This window comes from Aphelocoma coerulescens, chromosome 1A (assembly GCF_041296385.1).
Source record: "Aphelocoma coerulescens isolate FSJ_1873_10779 chromosome 1A, UR_Acoe_1.0, whole genome shotgun sequence".
Taxonomy (NCBI): Eukaryota; Metazoa; Chordata; class Aves; order Passeriformes; family Corvidae; genus Aphelocoma; species Aphelocoma coerulescens.
Genome location: NC_091014.1, coordinates 79,363,455 through 79,383,658, shown reverse-complemented (window position 1 = coordinate 79,383,658; position 20,204 = coordinate 79,363,455). Strand labels below are relative to the sequence as shown.

Genomic DNA, 20,204 nt, shown 5'->3' with positions numbered 1-20,204 from the left:
TTAAGAGGGGTATGAAATCTGAGGAAGTTGGCATTGGAATTCAGAATGGAAAGAATGAGTTCGTTGATGATGTAGAGAACTATTTTCCATTTTACCTTTGACTTCTGTCCTTATCTTCTCCAGCAATAATATTCAGGGAAATGGTATCTTTTGTTTCTCTTGTTCCTGTGTGGGAATGGTAATTGTTCTTCCTTTTTACCTGTTCAGGAAATATTCTCATTCCTCCCCCCTCCAACAAAACAGTGTATCAGTCATTGCCAATGCCATTTTTTGCTTTATTTTCTAACCTTGGCCTTCCTGAATCCTCCTGTGGTCCCAGTATAAACCATCTGGCAAAACAAGGATTTTATTTTCTCCCTCTTCCCCCTCTTGCACTCTGGAATGAAGCAGATTTTGTATCTGTGTTCAGCTACCCTATGTAGAAGAAGAATGAGCATGTTTAAAACCTGCATCTAAAGCTTTGACTCCTGGAACTGCCTCATCCAAACTTAGATTTTTCCAGCTGGTAAGTCAATCTTACCCATGGAAATGTGCTTACTGTTCTCTTGGGAATTTGCTTTATACTCTTGCCTTCTCCCTTCCCCCTTCTCAAGCCAAATTTCTTTCCAGGAAGGGAAAAAAAAAAATCCATGGACTAGATTGAGCTTCAGCTGAATAGGGTGTCTCATTTCAGATATACTTTCTGCAGCTACTCAAATGACCAAAACATAAGTGACAGCTGAGTTGTCTGTTTGTCATGGGTCAAGGGCAGTCCAGCTCAGCAGTTTCCCTTTCCTCTTCCCCGAGTTTTGTTTGGAAGCAGTAGTGATTTGCCATTTTATATAGTCATCCTCTTGTCATAAAGGCCAGATGGAAATACATCAGTTGTTTAATGTATAAATATTCAGCCCAACAGCTGTGAGTTTATCAGGAGTCACTGGGATCACAAGTTGGTGACCAAATTGTTTGTTTAGAGGGCCATGAGCATTACTCTAACTTGAAATAAAGCTGTCCCATGAAAATGTTAGAAATAGTCTAAGACCCAATTAAAGAAGAAAGAATGAAGGGGAACCATTTAAATGCAAAATTCCTTTTTTCAGATGAAATTACATTTTTTTCTAGAGTATTACAGAAGTCCTACTATGCTGATGAAGATACTTCATCCACTGATCCTGCATTCTACTGACACTCTTTCTAAAATAGCTAAAGGATTGCTCTGGATTCTAAGTTACTAGTTTTCTCCAACACGAAGTCTCCTTTCCTTTTGTAGTTTTACTAGGTAAGAACATTTATCCAGAATATCACCCTCTGGTCTTTTGGCTAGTTGGTAATCCTCAGTCTGTGTTTCAGTATGTATTTCTGGCAAAAAGGCTGAGTTACCTGTGTGATTCTGGCTAGCAATGAATTGAGTGTAATGAGAGTTGTAATAAATCTGCTTGACACTGATTATTAAGGGGGTTAACTTGATTTTGCAGGTTGCAGAGGGTTCTTTGTGCAAATAAGGCTATTTATTCCAATAATATTGAGAAAGGGAGGGATGGGGAAGTCTGCCAATGGCCATTGGCTATTTGGTTACAAAATGTCATGTATTCCATGGGCTGCTGAGCATAATGTGAAACAAAGTGCCATAAAAAAAATGTTGAGTGCTAAGTCCATGACTGAAAAAACACTTTAATGGGAGAATGGGCATAGTCATTAACTTAAAATAGCTTCTCTGCAGAAAACTATTGTAAAGCAAGACTGTAGTTCTTGACTAATGAAGACTGCAGTGTATAAGACTGAAACTGAATTAGAAAGGAAACAAAAATTTGCAGTAACTACAGACTGTTAAAAACCATAAACAAATGGAGAAATTGTCCACGATTTAGCGAAATCACCTGTTTCTCAAACTTTGAGAGGAATTGTGCCTGTTGCCCTGAAAAGCCTTGTTGTTCAAAGGGGGTAGCTAAGACATTTTTCATGTCTTTAGACAACAGAACAATAAATGCAATTGACCACACTGCTAGCTCCTAGTCTCTGCAGGGCTTCAAAAAATAACCCCTTGAAACAACCCACCAAAAAAGCCAAAAAGAAAACCCCAAAACATTGTCTGGTTGAGTTGCTGCATAGATCTCACTTTTCCTTCCCAGTACATTGTGTTTCAGAAATGGTTTCCAGCTTGAAGAATTCACTAAGGCAGTGCTTCTGCAACAGAAGCCCATGCAGCCACTGTAAAAGAAGTGCTTGCAGCTCTACAGGTGTGGGGAGTCTAGTGGGAGTTAAGGAGGTTGAAGCTGTCCTGGAGGCTTTTAATGAGGATTTTGTGGCCTTTGAAGTGCCTGCCTTCTTCAGTGGAAAACTCTTATGTTTGAGTCCGTGCTGTTGGCCTAGGTGCCAGGAACAGAGAGCACACTTTCCTTTGACTTATTGGTGGTGTTGGTGGAGATAATACACTTTTTAAAAAGTGTGGAACTTTGCTTCAGAGTCATGAGGGACTTCAGTTTTCCCTGTTCTCTGACTTTCTATAAAATGACTTGTCTGGGATAGTTTGTATTCTGATAAATGTTGGTGTTTTTTCAGCTGTATATTGGCATGTGATCTCTTGCTTTGGTGACAGCAAGCTAGGAAGTCTTTCATCTGGAATCTTATGTGAGTGGTCATTTTGTAGTTTAGTGTCAGGTTTACAGTTTGAGGATCTGGGAGTCATCAGTGTGTGCTTTCAAAACCAGCAAGTACAGCAGTTGGCCTGGCTGTGTTTTGTAGGGTTTGAACAGTCTGTTACACATACTGGGAATAGCAAAATATCTTGAGCCTTGAGCGATGACTTCTGTCAAGCAGGGATCAAGGGTCGTGGTGCTGTGCACTTTGGCACATCCTGGGACACATTCATCAAAGATAAGAGGGGCTGACTGTCTTATTGGGGAAACAGAGCTGAATTAATTTCCCTTTTTATCAGTTTAGTTTCACTTTATTGTAGGCATCTGTGGCTGTTGCACTCTTAGATTTTTAGTTCCTCCTGAATGGTGGAAGCACCGAGGCTGCTCATATCCAGCCACATGCCCTCATTAGCCCAGAGTATCTAATAGGACTGTGACTGGTGATGGTATAACTTGGAGACTTTAAATAATAGCACTTTGCTGTTGGTGGGGTTTTTTGGTTTGTTTGGTTTTTTTATCCTTTTCCTATTGAAATCCTTGCCATGATTTTTGTTTCCATGTTCCTAGTGATTCCTGCTGTAGCATCTATGGAAAAAAAAGTTTGACTGAATGAAGAATCTTGGTTTACCCATTATGTAATTTTGTTTCTAGCTCAGTGTCTGGCTAGCACTAATGATACTGTGTAAGTTAACTATAGGCAACCAGTCATATTCCATGACAAGTATGCCAGTTTCCATGAAAAAAGGGATGCAGAGTAAACTGAAGGACAGAAGAAGGCTTCCTGGTAAACTTGAAAGGCACTGCAGCCACTTCCTGTAGTTATTACTGATTTGGGACAACATTAGGTTATTATGCCTTATAGATTGTGGACATCAAGTGTGGTCGTCTTTGGTTCTGAGGGTCAAGGAGATGATGTGTATTGTCGAGTCTCCTACATTGCTGTTTCCTCTCGTCTGCTCCTAAGCAGTGAACTTATCCCTCTGGATCACTTGTGGATCCAGTTTGGATATTGCAGCTGTGGACAGAAAACACCTTTTGGAGTTACTAAATGATAGTTCAAAGCACAGAGCTTTACATGCTGTGTTTGAAGTGTTGGGCTTTAGAAAAGGCAAATTTAGTGCATCAATAGTTTTCTGTTTTCATTCAGAAAAGGATCTGCAAGTGAAGCAATAGTTGCTGTTAGGTCTTTTCAGTAACTTGATTCTAAAAGCATTAGAGGGGTGTGCTCTCATGCTGCGTAACTGGAAATCCGTGCATTGGATGCAGTGAGATGAAGCTGCCAAAGGGAAGTTGTTCTGGGGACTTCCTTGGGTGAAGTGGTATGAGGAGACATCTTGCTTACTTTTTCAGCCCCTCTCTGTGTTGCTGTCAAAAATCCTGCTACAACAACTTAATATTTGAAGTCTGAGGCTTGGTGACAATGCCTAAAATGTTGGTTAAAATTATTGGTAAGCTCCATATAATTAATTTATTTGCATTGCTACCCATCAGCTGGCATAGTGTGTGACTTGATAGTTACTTTACTTCTTCTGAAAGTATGAAAACTAGCATATTTTTCTTTCATGTTCATTCTGGAGTTTAGCTCTGTAATTTTACAAGCTATCTTTGGAAGAAGTGTGTTGGTAATGCTCTATATTGACATAGTGGTCATTTGATTTTAAATTCTTTATTGGTACACATGGGACTAATACATCAGGTAGCACCACTTAGGATTGAGTCCTGTCACAAGAGCCTGTTCTCAGCTGCCCAGCTGGTGTATACCTAAACCACCTGGGCTGCAAATTGTCAAGCCAAGTGTCTGTCTTGAGCTTAATTGTTTAAGAAGCTTCAGCCAAGCTGTTACAGGTGCTTTAGAGAAAAATGCTTGCTTCATTGCATCCACTGGCACCTTAACTTTTTATACTTGAGGGCTGTGAAGCAGGGACTTAAAAGCAGTGTTGAGACTGTTGTCTCAACAGGTGTGTTGTCTCTATGCTGAGGAAGTATTTCCAAGTACAGAGTTTTCAGATAAAAAAAAACTTTAAAAGAAGTGACATTTTCTAGATTAGACTTACTTGGAAATGACCTTTTTTTTAAACTCTGAAAACTTGATCCATGTTCTAGCCTGTGAATAGTCTGTGTCAGCATCTATATGATGCCATATGAAGCAGTTTGTTGAACTTACTTAGTGTGTGTTGACGTTCTTTTACAAATATATAATTACCTTTTGTGCAGTGTGTGCCAGTCAAACCCTCAGGATGGGAAATGCAGGGTACAAAGCTGTACAATGTAATTCAGTTCACTTGTTTGTGTTGCAACTGTTTAAGCAAGGAAATTTTAATATCTTCAGAAATGGCTTGCTTCATCATGTTGTAAGTTTCTCTGGAGAAATAGGAAGTGAAGTTTTCAAGTAGAAAGTCTTTTGTGGAACAGCAGCCTCTCTATTTGTACAAGTAACAGACTTTGCAGCTGTTAATCTCAGTTGTCAGATATGGAGAAGCAGCTTTGGTACCAATATGTTGTAATTTGTCTGAAGGAAGCATCTGTGTAGATACACTGCTCAAATGACTTTAGCTGCAGTGAATTCAGATCTTGAAAGGTGAATTTTGTATTATTTTAAAAGCAAATGCCCTGGTCAAACTGTCTGCTTTCCCCTGAGCTTTGAGGGAAAAATGATACAGAAAGAATGGAATATATAACTTTGATTTTTACCAGATTTGGTAAAAATCCTTTTTTTTAATCCCTTTTTATCCCTTTTTGTCTAATGCATTCTGAAATATAGGAGTTTGTATATTTACAGTTTGTTCTTTTAAATACCTTTTGGATTTTTCACATCAAACTGGACTCTTGATGTTCAGGGTTTACATAAAATAGGGCTACCAGCAAACAGTGTTGTTACACAGATGGCTGAGTTAGAGAAATGTTTGTGGTGTGTTATTTTTTTTCCTTTTTTTATGACAGAAGTCATGATTGTACAAGAGGAAGGGAAGATAAAAGTTCAAAGAAATGTATATAAATGAAACAACTGCAAAAATCTATGAACCATCTAAACATAGCTATAATCAGAATAGTACTTGACTACTTTTAATTTTGTTTTAATGTTTAGTGTCTAAAACATTGGATGGGAATTCCTTTTTAATTAGCGCAGAGCCTGGTCTGTGCTATGTCTAATGTTGTTTGTCTTTCCTGGGAAGGGAAAACTTGAAAGTATTCTGGAAGGAAGGAGTGGTAGGAGCTCTTAATAAGAAAAGGCAGTTATCCCTCGGATTGTCTGAATATTGTTACCTTCAATTTTAAAAATGCAATTCTGCAGATAATTCTGGTATGTAGCTACAGTCTCTTCTATGGTCTTAAGATTTCACCCTGTTCTTACAACACCACCCCATTCCACTCCCTGTCTTGGAAAAGCATCCTGTTTCTACAAGCCTGAGCACTGCCAGTAGATCTCTTGTGAAATCCTTATTTAGGCACGAGCATACTGAAGTCGTTGAGATAAGAAGAGTTCATAGTGACATAAATTTCAGTTTCCACCTCACATACTCACATGTGTGACTAATTCTGAAATGGAGTCATTTGCACTGAGTCAGCAGTTAAGTATGGTGAATGTGCTCAAGCAATCTCAGTTTGGACTGTATTGAGCATTAATTTGCTCTGCAGATACAGAGCCAAACCAATTGATTGTGGGAACCTTCAGCAGAAGGTGCCCAAAGTATGACCAGGTCTCTCTGGGAGAGTGTGCTTTGAAATAGGAAATTACAAGAAAGATCTGTGAGATCCAACATGTGTTGGAAGCATAGAAGAGATTAAAATAGCATCAAAAACCTCTCAGCCTCTGTAGCCAGAGTGCTCAGGGCAAGAGCAGGCGAGGGGGGGAACTGCAGTTCTTTGTTTGCAGTGCAGTCTGGATTTTATTACTTGCAAAGGGAAATCACAAGGGGGAATGTCTGCTTCTGATGGACAGATATGTTGCAACTCATTCTGAAGATGCCTGTTCATAAATTTTTCAGCCTCCTAACAGCTTTGAAGATAGGACTGTAACTCTGAGACTGTGATTCATCTATCCAGCTCCTGCTTATTGGATGGTCTGTTGGTTTTGTCCCTCTTTCACAATTCTAGGCTGTTAAGTATCAATGCTGGTGCAGTTAATTATAAATTTTGAGTTTTAACACTTGCTGCTCTGTACTGTAATATTATTGCTGGCTACTGAAGCCTCTTCCCAATATTTCTGAGGTGCTGCAACAGGAGGTGCTTACACTTGGCCCTCATTTTTAGTAAACAATTAGAGAACAAGGATTAAAGGGACTGTCTTCCGTTTCTTTTGAAATGATTCAGTTTCAGTGGCCCAAACGAAGAAACTTGAAGATATAAACAACCCCTGTGGTAATAATAAGAAAATTATCTTAGAAATGTTCTTATGTTTTGAGGATTTTAAAACTGCTTACTGAACTTCCATCTTTTGATCTCCTAGGAAAAGAGGTCTTAGAATTGAGCTCCCAAGAGACTTTCACACAGCTGTCCCTCAAAAGTGCTGAGATCTATGTTTGGATCATTCTGTGGAAAAATTATTTTATATTGTAGTGATAGGGTCTTCAGGAGGAAAAAATTACAAAGCTACCTGATAGTCTTTAAAAGGAATTCATGAGATTTTCATCTAATGCTTAATAATAAGCATTAGAATTTTGATTGGAAAGTTTGTTTTGGCACGAGGGTTGTTTTTGAGTTAATTGAAGAAGATACTGGAGTAGTAACAGAACTGCGAAAGAATTAGTTCTCAGGTGCTTCCAGATTGCTGCTTATGTGGGCTTGTCCTGCCTCTACTCACATCCTGTTCCCTGGTAGCTGGACAGGAGGCTCTTATTCTGAAAATGAATATGGCTGCTCTGTTAGACATCTGTTCAGAGATCTATCTGTGTCCTGTTTCTGCCTGTGAAAAAGGGGTCTTGTGTAGCCTTCGTTATCTCAAGACAGGAGAAGGATAATTCTTTACTGACTCTTTCTAGCAAGAGCAAGTCTGTGTACTTGTTCAACTACTATTTAGTGGATTTCAGACTACAGCGAGTTAGATCTCATCTAACTATTGTTAGATATTGTGTCTGTTATCTTTATGATACTGTCTTTAGCTTAATTAAAATGGTTTTACTGGGATGTTGTTTGGGGTTGTGTGCTAGGGCAAGGAACTTAAACAGAAATACAGAATGTCTCAAATCTACTTACCCACTCTTATCCCCACAGAAATGCAATTGTTGCCAGTGAAGCAAGGGGTGCAGTACCAGAACAGCTTTTCTGACAAACTGCTTTCATTTGAGTTCCAGCTTCCATGGCTTTTTGTGTGTGCATACTTGCTGAACACATTGAGTGTGTTTCAGACAGAGCCATTTTGCTAAAAAACTTTTCAGATATCTTTTTGGCTAAGGGAACTTTTTCAATGTTAAGCATGATTACTAATTAATAGTTTTTGTATATGATGCACAGAATATCAGATATTTCACTGTATGGATACATTATTTGAATATTTTACATGTTATTTTGGTTTGTTGTTTTTTTTTTGATAAAGCGCTTTAGTTCACAATTAAACTGAACTGCATGTAGAATTCTTCAGTGGGACAAAGTAGGAGGTAAACTGAAAACAAAGAAGCCTGCTTACAGGTTGTGATGACCCATTTAAGGCAGGCCCCTTGGACCATGACATGCGTAGGCATTAGAGTTTGTCTTCAAGAAATTCCTTCCAGTGTTCCTGTTCAGACAATTGAAACGAAGTGGCACCAGACCAAGGACAGACAGTATGTGACTAAAGCACAATGTAATGAGAAACAGACTTTTTGGATAAGATGTAGCAGTTTGAATAGCTGATTCATAGATAACGTGTTGAGTATCTGAGGCCTTCTAGGTCATGGTTGGTCTGCTGGCAGTGCAGGATATTCCCAATAGTATTCTTTGGAAAAAAATCCTTGGATTAATACAGGATAGCCTTGCCAGTGGGAATACTATGTATGTAATTCCCGAATTCCAAGGGAAAAAAAGTCTTAAATGTTCATCTTAAATTTCCTCTCCTGCTTTTTCCTAGCTGTGTGCTTTGTCTCCCTTTGGGGATTACTCTCTTGATACTTTGATCTCACCTGTTTGACAACACTGAATTTTAGTTGTCAAAGGCTTTTCTTGCAGGTCAGTCCAACACTGAAAGGGTTTGTGTGGGTTTGTTTTTTTCCCCCTTTCATCCTCTGTAAAAATAGTACTTCTGTGTCCAAAGTGTGCATATTATTACTTTGATTTACAATGTAGCAAACCCCTGGCTGTTTTTATGTATGGTATCCTGTGTTGGATTAGATAACAGGAGCTGAGTGGTCCCTTCATCTGCATTTCAATTACACTTTGTTTTCTCTTGTGTTTTAATAAATTTTAAAATTATTGAGGATTGAATTGCAAAGCCAGTTAAGCTTCTGGATGCAGAGTATGCTTCATCATACCAGTTGTCTTAGTTGTTCATCCTACCACTTGTCCAGTGTTAAAATTTTGAGTGTTTTCTCTCTCCTGACTCAACTATACTCAATTTCCTTGCTCTGTGAAAGATAATATGCGTATTTTTAAATTTACTATTAGTAAATTAAAATATTAGTGGTTCATTTGGTACTGTCTGAAATATTTGTGACTTTGTGAGTAGCTTTTTAGATGCAGATCATGTATGGTGTTAGCCAAGAAAGATGTACACAGCGTGTTGGTGGAATAAGTGTCTCTGATGTCTATGATATTATTGTGAAAGTGTACAGTAAACATGCAAGTGATGCAAGAAACTGATTTCATAAGTCAACCTTTTGGGTAAGCATGGAAGAATTATTAATACTTCCCTTTATGAGAACCCTGAGATGAAGACGGGCATTCTGTAGATAACAGGAAAATGACACCAGTTATGCTTAAAAAATTTTAAAAGTGCTTCTCCAGTGTGGTTTAGGACTTTCATGCTTGTGAAATGCTAGTACTAATACTGGTATTTATGGAAGGTATTTCTGAGTCCTCATCTAGAACACAAATTTTGGTCACTCCATAAAACTCATTGTTTCTGGATCTCTTTAGTCTTTCTCTACAGGAGATCCCTTTTTGATTTCTTTTATCTTGCAAGAACAAGCAAAACACCTGGCAATTATTTGAGGGTTTTTTGATGGATCCCTGAAGGACCTCTCAATGAGAGATCTATCTCTGAATGAGAGATGTCTGGCATGGAGTTCTCTAGTGACTATTGTAAGGATTTTCTCTTGGCTGCCAGTACTTGGCCTACACTTCATATGTCATCCTGTCATAACTGATAGTAATCCACAGTTTTGTAAATTAAATGAAGTACTTTTTTTGGATGTGTTTGCAGGAAAAGAAGGGAAGCTGGGAAGAGTAACTCCTGTAGTGTAATCAGGCTGCAAACACGATGTGTATACCAGTGTTGAAGCCAATGTGTACTGTAGGCTGATGTGAGTTTACTTTACAACTGGAGGAGCGTGGCAGGGAGGGAATGCTGATTTGATACTTGTCTCTTGGTTTCATGCTGAGATTTTTGCAAGGGAGCTACTCAGAAGCACAAGAACATTTCTGGTTCTTCTGTACCCTTACTGTGCTCATTATTAGTAAATAATTGCAGTCATCTTGCCACTTCTGCATGTTTTCCAGCCAGCTTATTGATGCAACTTTTTGGCATGCTGAGAAATAGCTATAGCTAACTTTTCTTGTTTGCCATTAGCCTTGTGAAGAATGAGGTGAAGAATTGTAATATGTGTTTGATTTTCTGAATTGATTTGCCTTTATCAGAGTTGGTTAAGGGTTTACCCTAATGTTCTAGACATGCAGCTACAAAAGGTCTGTGAGTCATACTGAAATACATGAAACAAAAGCTATAATTGCACTTTTAACTCATTGAATTAATAAATCTGTGAGGTAACCAGAATGGATTGTGAAGAAGGCTTTTTTTCCTGAAGTACTGTCACCCCTGAGTGGAGAACTGGGTTTTAATAGTAAAATAAAACTGAGGTGATTTGATGTACCTTCCCTCTCACTGGCAAAACCATCAGTTCAGTGCAAAATGAGAACTGACACGCTCTTCAAAACTTTTAATGAGGCATCTGAGCCAAGTGACAAGATGGTCCAGCTGGTTAATAGCTCATCAAGAATTCAGTTCAGCCAACACTTCAATTCTCTAATAAGCTGTATGTAATAAACATAAGCCTTATTGAGAACTGCTATCAGAAAGCAGACTTAGCCGTTTATCTTCCGTGGATCAAACAATTTTAAAGTGGAAATAAATAGATGGGCTCTCTGTTCTTTTACTGATTATTTTTGTATAGCCCAGCACTTTGATTATTGTCCCTTAATGTTCAGTCTCTCAGGACAGATAAATTGAATAAAAATTTTAGCCATCTTTTTTTTTTCCCCCCCATGACTTCTACGTAAGGAAACACAAATGGTGCCTAGAGCAGCCCTAGAATAGAAATGACTGAAGCCTAAACAGTTGCTTGCCATTCTTAGTCCAGATTCCTGAGGACCTGGAAGATTCCAGTGGAGGTTATGTCTAAGCTTTAGGTTTCATACCTACTGTTTAAAATTTTTTGCTTGCTAGTTTTGTGGAGAGCAAAGGAAAATATGTAATTAATTTAGTAAAGTATGAGTATGGTATTTAATTTATTCTGATTAGACAGTGTGATTAGTCTTAGTCATTGTTTTCTTTGGAAGTGGCATTTGGTTCAGGTTTTCAGCTCAGCCTACTTGCTTTGCTTATGAAAGTTGCTGCTGATGTGAGAGTGGCGAGAGGAGTAGTGCAGATGTGTATTAATGTGTATATTCACATATAACACAGCTCTGGAAAGCAAGCATCCAATAGAGACTTAGTTTGTACCGTTTATTAATCCTTCTTTAAATTTTAGTGGTAACCTTAAGATCTACTGTGGCTGAATTTTTTGGAAGCCTGCAGGCCAGCCATACTCCTCTCTCCCTTTTGGAGTTGTACAGGTTCTATTCTGGTGTTACCTTTTTCAGAGGGAGTGGCTGCTCCGGTCCCTAAGCCATGTGCCTGCACCTGTGTCTGTCTCTGGTGAGCACTGGCCATGAGCCTTCCATCTGATATTGCAAATGGTATCCAGGTGCAATATCCTAGCAGTGTGGTCACCTTTGGCATTGCTGAAAATAAAAATTCCCACACTGCCACTGTAACAAAAGATGGACTTTGTTATTGGGATGTGTACTTTTCAGACTCTTGTGACCTTATATAAAGAAGAAACATTCTCATCTGCTGTTACAGAGTTTTTCTGCTGCTGTGTTCGTGATGGAGGTTGTATTTACAATGATGCCAGAACTTGGTGCAAGCAAGCAGAGACTTCAGTTCTGACATCTTCAAACCATAGGTTAAAAGTCTATGGCATTACTGCCACCAGGTGTCTTAGATACTGCTACTGCTGGCACAGGTGCTACTGCAAATGTAAAAGTAGGAAAGTGAGTACATCAGAAGAATAGAATTCTTGGTGGTGTTCTGCCCCCTTGCCCTGTGGTGGTGAGTCACAGCTTCATCAAAACTGAGACAATCACAGGATAAAATGGGGAGTGGTGCTGGAATCTTTCGGTCACATATGTGAGCTGTAGTTTGCAGATACTTCCCCTTCAGTGTTAAGACAAAGATGTATTTCTTATTTGCTGAAGCTTACTCAAGTAAAAGTTCTTTCAGGATATGTATAATTGACTTACTCAGACTAAATGGTGACTGATGAAGACATCTGTCCTCCTTTTGTTTGATCATTTAGAATTTCATTTCCCTTCTTTCCTTCCTCCTACCATCAGTTATCTGTCAGGTTATGTATAATTTGTTTCTTTATTTCTAACATTTGAACAGCATAAGTAAAGTTGTGTACATTTGCTGTATCATTTAACTGCACAATGCTAAGAGAGAGGATAAGAAGCACTTGTATTTTTTGTGTTTTTAACAAATTAACTTCATCTTCCAATGCATTTTCCATTTAGTTACTATTGTAGTGCATTGAAATGCCAGAAATGAAAACACAGAAGAGAACTATCAAATCAATTACCCATTTTCCTTTACCTTCCACATGACTAGTGGTGAAAAATTTTGAAGGCAGGTGCTTTTTACCAGGAAACTGACAAATAATGGGAATCGTCTCTCAGTGTTTCACTTAGGTTGACTACTTATGTACTTTCCCGAAACTTAAAACATTTTTAATACCTTGTGTAAGAGGAAACCTACAGCAAGTATTTACCCTTAATCAGGAACTTTAAAACATGTAACTGTTTCAAGCCTATTCTTTTCTATTGTCTTAGATATGTATTTTATACTTCAGTGTTATCTTTCTTAAGGTAAGTTGCTGTGTCTGTGGCTTATATAAAATAGATTCTTGTGGAGATGTGCCAAGGAGCAATGTGAAATCATTCTTTCAATAAGTAAGCATTAACTTGCCCTTGCATTGCGTTTTGCTACCTGTCAGAAGCTTTGTCTTCCAGCTTTAAACTAAGATGAGGAAGAAAGTGACTGAAGAGTTCTGAGCCTCTCACTAAGGGAAGAACATTGAGGTGCTGGAGCACGTCAAATGAAGAGCAACAAAGCTGGCAGTGGGTCCAGAGCACAAGCCTTATGAGGAGGGGCTGTGGGAGCTGCTGTTTTTTAGCCTGGATTCGTACTTTTGGAACAGCAGCTGTTCAGCTCTATTTAATCAGGTTTTTTTGTGTTCAGTGGTTTGTAGAAAGTAGAGTGGTGGAAGGATCTGTGCAGATCTTTGATGAATTTTTGTGTCTCTTGCTGTACAGGGATGCATTTTGAACAGTCTCTTTCCCCTCCCTTTTATCTCTCTACCTAGACTTTAATGCTGGAAAGTATTAAGTGGTTTACGTGTTGAAACAGAAAAGTAGATGCAGTTCTTGTGCACGGAGACTTCCATTTCTAGGCACCAACCTTGTAATGCTGGATGATATTTAAGCTCAGTGGACTCTTTGTTGATATTTTGTTAATCTAGCTCAGTGGTTACTGTGCTCTTTTTTCCTCTTAACTGCTAGATTTTTTCAGGATGAGAACACTGCAGCCCACAAAGCCTCAGTTCCATTAACAGTGCCGAATATCAGAGCACAATCTTGCTAGCTTCTCCTCTGATGACCCCTCATTAACCTTGCTTAAAGGCTTGCAAAGCCTTTCTCATATGCTGCAGAAATGCACACAGAAGAACATTTGTCTGTTCTGTATGCTACTTCTTCTTCCATATAATAGGCTGGGAGCTTCAGCGTCTTCACTCAAATTTTCAGACATTTGGAATGCTTGATAAAATGCTGCTCAGTGTAACCTCAGCACAGATAGATAATTTACCTTGGTTGTGATTCAGACTATCTATAATTCAGCAGCACTTTGAAGTCTCTCATGGCTGTACATTTACAGATCACATCACTTGAAGACAGTTCATTTCTGCTGATTTTTCTATGGCGTGTCTAGATGAAAACTACATACTGTCACTGTAGTCGTTAACCTCCCTGCAAAACAACAACCCATTAACTGTCTGTGCAATGTAGCAGTGTATCATTTCTGGATCTAGTGTTAGGATATGGAGAAAGCTAGTAAAACCTGTCTGTAGTATATGAAGTGTCCAGTCTTTCTCTGTTTCCTCCTTACTGCTTATCTCCTAATATTGTGGAAAATGGAATAGCTCTAAACTGTGTAGCAGCTCATTCACTGATATTTAAAAAAACAAAAAAAAAAAAACCAAAAAACAAACCCCAAACCCAAACAGTTTAAAGTTGACCTGTGTTGCTTATGGAGTCTACTTATTTGTAGATGGAGATCACGGGAAGTTTTCTGAGTCTGGTTTGTTCTGCTGTGCATGAAGGTTCTGTGGCACTTCAGTGATGTAAATTGTAGTTGATGTTAAGAAAGTGAAAATCACCTCGGAGGATGTATAGCAGGAGTTGGCAGATGTAGCTCCTTCCATGTAGAGTATTTCCCTCGGTAGCCACCTGCTTGTTATCCTGTAGTGTGTGTTTGAGGGTGAAGTGCACTGTGCCAGTTCTGTGTCTGTTTAGTGCCAGCTGAATTGTCCGAGGCTTTAGCTCAGGCCTTTTGGTGTCAGTCAGTAAAAACGGTGGGACCCTTGGTTGGCCTTGGGCTGGCTGAAGAGCAGACTCAAACGATCTGAGCAGAGCGCGGTGCCTTGCTGAGGAGGCTCCCCTGCTGCCTCCGGTGTCCGGGCTGGGCTCTGCGACCACTCTGGGTAGTGGGATGTGTTCTGCAGATGTGTGATTTCCTGTCGTGATGTTAACAGCACAGAACTCAGAAGGACTGTGGAAAGGTTGAAGGAAAAACAGATGAGAAATTACTCAGTAGGCTCAGTGACTATGTGAGTATCCTAGTTGAAATTTAAGATTAATTTAGGTGCCAGAAATGTATTTTCTTTCCTCATTAAGGATGCTGAGTAGATAGTAAGTCTTGGCTGAAACAAGTCACCAGAGGAATATAGGCATTTTTTGCTGATGAGCTTTGTTTTTTGTGGCTTGGTACAATAGCTAATCTTAGGGGGGGAAGGGAATTGTTTTGTTTTGGGTTGGTTTGTTTATCATTTGTATAAGCCATGTAGGTACAGGGGTAAAAAGAGGGTAGTAGTACTACTGTGTGTAATTAATGCTCCTGCACCTTTAGGAAATTAGTGGAAGAGTAAACCTGCACCTGGGTTATCATGAACGCCCAGGATCCCTGTTTCACATTGAAAAATGTAAACACCTCTGATAGCTCTTTCCTGACCAAAACAAATCAGATGGGAAGGACCCGGATAAATGGAAAGAGCCAAGAAAAAGCTTATTGAATCGCTCTGAGCTGAACAATCGTTTCATTTGCTGCTTGTCTCCTTTCAGGCCCCTGGCACTGCAGAACCGTGAGTCACGTGCTGGGAAGCCTTGCTGTTTGTCCTGGCTTGTCAAAACAATTTAATGTAGGTGGAAAGGAATGAATGAAATGAACAGAGTAGGCTTGATGCATCTGTTTCAGTTTGTTCAAAGGGCAGCCCAGGGATGTGATACTTAGGTCCTTCAGGGAAGCTATCAGTTTAGGAAGAACAATGCTGTCCATTTTATAAGATAGCTAAATCCATTTTAGGAAGCAAGCTCTCCTACAGTTTGACAGCTTTGTATATTTTTAAAAATATTTGGGCTATATCTGCTCAGCTTGTGCTGAGCTACTACAAGAATGTGATTTGGTAACTTCTAGATTTAGGACTTTGTCTTGCCTGCCTAAGGTTGCTGCATTATGGTAAAAAAAGACTAGGAGAGGAGAGGGTGTGTCCATTTTTAAATTTTTGTAGTGGGAATTCCAAAATGATTTGGTCTTTGAAGGATAGGATATCAAGCTGTATATTATTAACTGTTCTTAAAGTACTGGCTTCTTTATAGAATTGTTCAAGTTTCCTAGGCTTATGGAAAACTACTTGTGTGTCTTCCTGCTTTGTTTAGTTTCTGGCTGTTTGATTTAAAAAATAAAATTTAAAAAAAAAATCAACAAAAACATTGAAATTGTCTAACTAATCTTGTTCTTGGTGAAACTGGAATGTTAATCTGTGAAACCTGTATTTTTGTTTTCAAAGGAAAACAGCAAATACCTGTGGAAATGATCCATCTGTGTACCTATTTAGACTGTGAGTTATAGGAAAAAGGCTGCAGGGGATAAATCTGCCTATCTGATTCACACTTAGGATAATTTAATCAAAAGGAGGGTATATTTTGAGTGATAGGCCACAGACTCCATTACATCTTTGTAAGTGGAGATAGAGCTGAGGGTCTTGCATTTTTGCAGGCTCCTGCTCAGAGGCCACAGTGGATTCTGAGTGCTGCCCCCAGTAGCTGCCTTGTTGGGAAGACACATCTGGGCTTTTGAGTCTTTTGGAGTATGCAGTTATAACTGAGGGTGGTGAAAACTGTTCCCAAAAAGTCTTGCAAAACACACTTCTAAATTCCCACTAAGTGATGATGGCTTCTTTCTGCTACAGCTATGCTGTACAGCCACTTTGTGGATTTTGTGTGATGCCAACATACTTTCATTCCCCTGCTTTTCCTGAACTATTTATACCTAACATGGCTGGTAACATCAGCTCTCAGTCTCCCAAATTACATACAGTGCTCTATTTTACTTGCTTATTTCAATATTTTAGTAGCTGCAGCTGCTGAAGTTGCATTTTTGTACAAGAACAAGCAGGAGGTGAAGTTGTCACTTTTGCCCATACTAACAGCTGAAAGGATGCCAAAATGTATTTGGGATGGGCTCTATTCTAGTCTGTTTCTATGCAGCCTGGGAGATCTTGCTGTCTAATATTTTTAATTACTCAGGTTTTGAAAGTGGAAATGTCATTTTAAATTGTACATTGGCCTGCAGACCAACTATTTGCAAGTTGCATTAGAATGTAATTCTTACAGTTATAACCAGTCATTGTTACACAGCTTTTGTTGGTATAATTGTACACAAGATCCAGTATTTTCCTGAATGTTAGGGTTGTGGGTTCTTTTAAAGTATATTGACAGTCTTCTGTAACCTAGCATTAGTATTCCTTTAGGAGAAGAACATAAAAACCTGTTAGGGATGAGGGTGTGTGTTGTGTGTCCAAGGAAATGAGGGTAGTAAAAGGTAGTATGCATTGCTGGGCTTAGGAAACAAGTGGCCTCTCTGTCTTTTTCTTCCAGCTCTGTTTAATGTTCCCTTTTGCTGCTGCAGTTATGTACTGAAGGGTGCAGAGTTTCCTTGGTTGCAAAAACATAACTGTGTTCCTGGGTGAAAGTTTTTGGCCTGTGTTTTGTCCAGACTTGTCCCAGATCACTGGGGCACTGTGGCTTTCAAAGCAGCATTGTTTTACTTAGCCTATTGCGTGGTCTTGGTGGATTTTTAATGCCAGCATTGAAGTGTTGAGCGCTGTGCTGAACGTCACAGCTGTGTTTGCAGGAACATGATGCTGCCATGGATGTGAGAGAGAGAAAGGAGTCCAAATGTGGGTGCCTCTTAGGAGTCCGTTCATTGATAAGAGTGATTACCACTTGTTAGTTCTTATTTGGGGCCAGTAGTACCGAGGCAGGGAAAACTGAATAAAGCCCTTAAGGGAGATTAGGTTATGTATATTAAAATGAGAATGAAACAAAATACACTTGACTTGATGTTAAGTGTAGGTCTAAAACTGTTTGTGGTAATGTTTGTGGTAGATAACTTGTTAGTGTGCACAAAATAAAGGAAATGTAGTCCAAATGTGTGTCTAAGATCTTGGGTTTGGACAAAAATGAATGCAAGTGTTCATGTTGACTATTTAGAAGTGGTAAAAAAGTAAGTATTGCAGCCTTTTTTGTATAATGACCCTATATAATAGCTGAATTTACACCAAAATACAGTGGTTTTAAAAAGTGAGTTATATGGGTCAAGTGGAGAGGCTGAGAAAACAGCTTTATTGTCCTGTAAGAAAGGTGATATTGTGATTGTGTTATTTGAAGCACTGTCGCTGAGAAGCGTGTGTGTGTGGTCAGCTGTACCTCCTGCAGCTCACTGCTCTTCTGTCTCACAGCAGTTTGAGGCACTTAAGATTGAGGTTTGGAGCAGAACTTGTGCTGCCCTGTTCATTCTAATGAAAGCTATTAGATGGGTAAGACAGCTCGAATGGGAGTACTGATTACATATTAAAAGCTCTGCAATACCTAAGCAGACATGAATGCTCAATTGTTGGTGGAGTGTTTGTGCAAATGCTTTATCAAAACTTGTGCAAGTATGCTTATGAAAGAATGGGAAGAGGTGGTAGTGCTGATTTCTGCAGAGTGAAGTAGTTGTAGGATTGAATGCTTTTGATGTCTGTAGATTAAATTAGTCATACTTAAGGAGTTTGCATTTTCCTAAGGATTGTAAGAGTGGGTGAGATTCATAGACACCAATAGGAAACTGGTCCCTAAGGTGATTTCAAACCTGTTTTCAGACTTTCACCGGGGAAATTGTACACTTCTGAAAATTGGAGCTTCATCTGAAAAAGAAGTTTGCCCATGCCTGAAGATACTCCTTGAACCTTTTAGAAAAAGTTGATGATCTAAGTGAATGTAGGATGGTTTAGATATTACATGGCTGAATTGTATTGAGAAAACACATGGCCTGTAAAAGGAAGAGGAATTACTGTCTGGAGGACAATGGGAGTATAAGTAAATCCTGCGTGTTTTTACTGCTTCCTTTTAATTGAAAAGACAACGTGAAATCAAGTGACTTAAAATTATTACTCAGGTCTGACAAATAGGTCTTTGGTTATTGCTAAATAACTGTTAGAAACAGTAATTCTGAAATTCTTGGCTTTAAGTATATGCTGAAGTATTTTACGTGGTTTTTTTAATACAAACTGCAGACGGACCCAATTTGTGTCAGTCAGTCAGACAGACTGGTGTGAGCAGTGCATTGGTAAGCTGAGAACACTGCATGGCACAAGGAGACTGTCATCTCTTTGAGATGTGCTGCTTGTTCTGGTAGTGGCTGCTTGGAGCCTTGGTGATACCTGATAGCCAGTTGTTGGTAGGTAATATAACAGTATTGTCCAGGAATGCTTTTTTGTGTTCTGTCTCTGGCCAAAAGATTGCTTTCTGTCTCTAGTGGGAGTTATGGCTTTGTTTTTGTTGATGTGAGATTTCAGGAAACTTGCTCAATCTTGAGGTTCTGCTTTTAATCAAAGAAAATCCAATTCATTCACTTGATGGTTTACAGCTACAAGGACATACTGTGTGTTAACAGAGGTTTGATGCTTAACTCCCTCTATGGGTGTCTAATCCCATCTGTTACCAGTGGTCTGGATAGACATCTAGGAATAATGAAAGGTTATGTACAACATTAGAGGGAGATGCTTTAAATGACCTGATTTCATTCTCAAACACTGAAGTGTTCAAGACATTATGTCCCCTTTCCACCCCAAGTCAGGCAACAGCTAAATTTATTAAGAGTAAAGAGGAGGAAGCAGAAAGAGGAGTTAATCTGCAGACTTGCAGTTCTTAGCCCTGAGAGCAATAGAATTATAAAGAACAACGTATTATAAAAAGACTGTAATAGAATGTGTTCAAAACAGAATATTTAAAGATAATTGCAAGCCAAATGGCATTTAAGTAAGACACCTGATTCTTGTGTGCACCTAAGTGTTTTCCAGTTGCTGCCTCTCAATAAGAAAATAAAGCAAAACTTTCTCATGTACCTTTTCTTTTTCATTAGGATCGGAAGCTGTCCAGGTCAGAGCGACAAAGATTTAAAGAGGAAGCTGGGATGCTGAAAGGGCTTCAACATCCCAATATTGTCAGGTTCTATGATTCCTGGGAGTCCACAGTCAAAGGAAAAAAGTGTATTGTTCTTGTGACGGAGCTCATGACATCTGGAACATTGAAAACGTAAGTAAATTAAGACATGTCAAAGCATTTCAGTTTCATTAGCACAGCATCAGAGCACTAGAAATAGATGATATTTCAAATAGATGAGAACAGAGCCCTTTTGCTGCAGGATAACCTACTGTAGGAACGTTCTTGTTTAGGAGGAGCATTGCTAATGTTGCAGGTTATGGTAAAACATCATCTCAGTTAGCAAGCTTGTCAGTTCTTACTTGTGATGTCCTTGGAAGCACA

At 39.1% G+C, this 20,204-nt stretch overlaps 1 protein-coding gene and 1 long non-coding RNA gene across 5 annotated transcripts in view; one reads left to right on the top strand and one right to left on the bottom strand.

Annotated features, from left to right (window-relative positions):
* Window positions 1-20,204, top strand: part of WNK1 (WNK lysine deficient protein kinase 1) — a 100,208-nt gene that overhangs the window by 13,173 nt on the left and 66,831 nt on the right. For all 4 annotated transcript variants that reach the window (XM_069003690.1, XM_069003691.1, XM_069003689.1 and 1 more), the window contains exon 2: window positions 19,801-19,973. In XM_069003690.1, coding sequence (XP_068859791.1) covers window positions 19,801-19,973 — 173 coding nt within the window. The remainder of the gene's footprint in view (window positions 1-19,800; window positions 19,974-20,204) is intronic.
* LOC138104421 (uncharacterized) lies at window positions 10,667-19,873 on the bottom strand. The gene is made up of 2 exons (XR_011148060.1): window positions 19,784-19,873; window positions 10,667-14,889 (listed from the first exon to the last, which is right to left on the bottom strand). It is a non-coding gene; the product is annotated as an uncharacterized lncRNA (long non-coding RNA).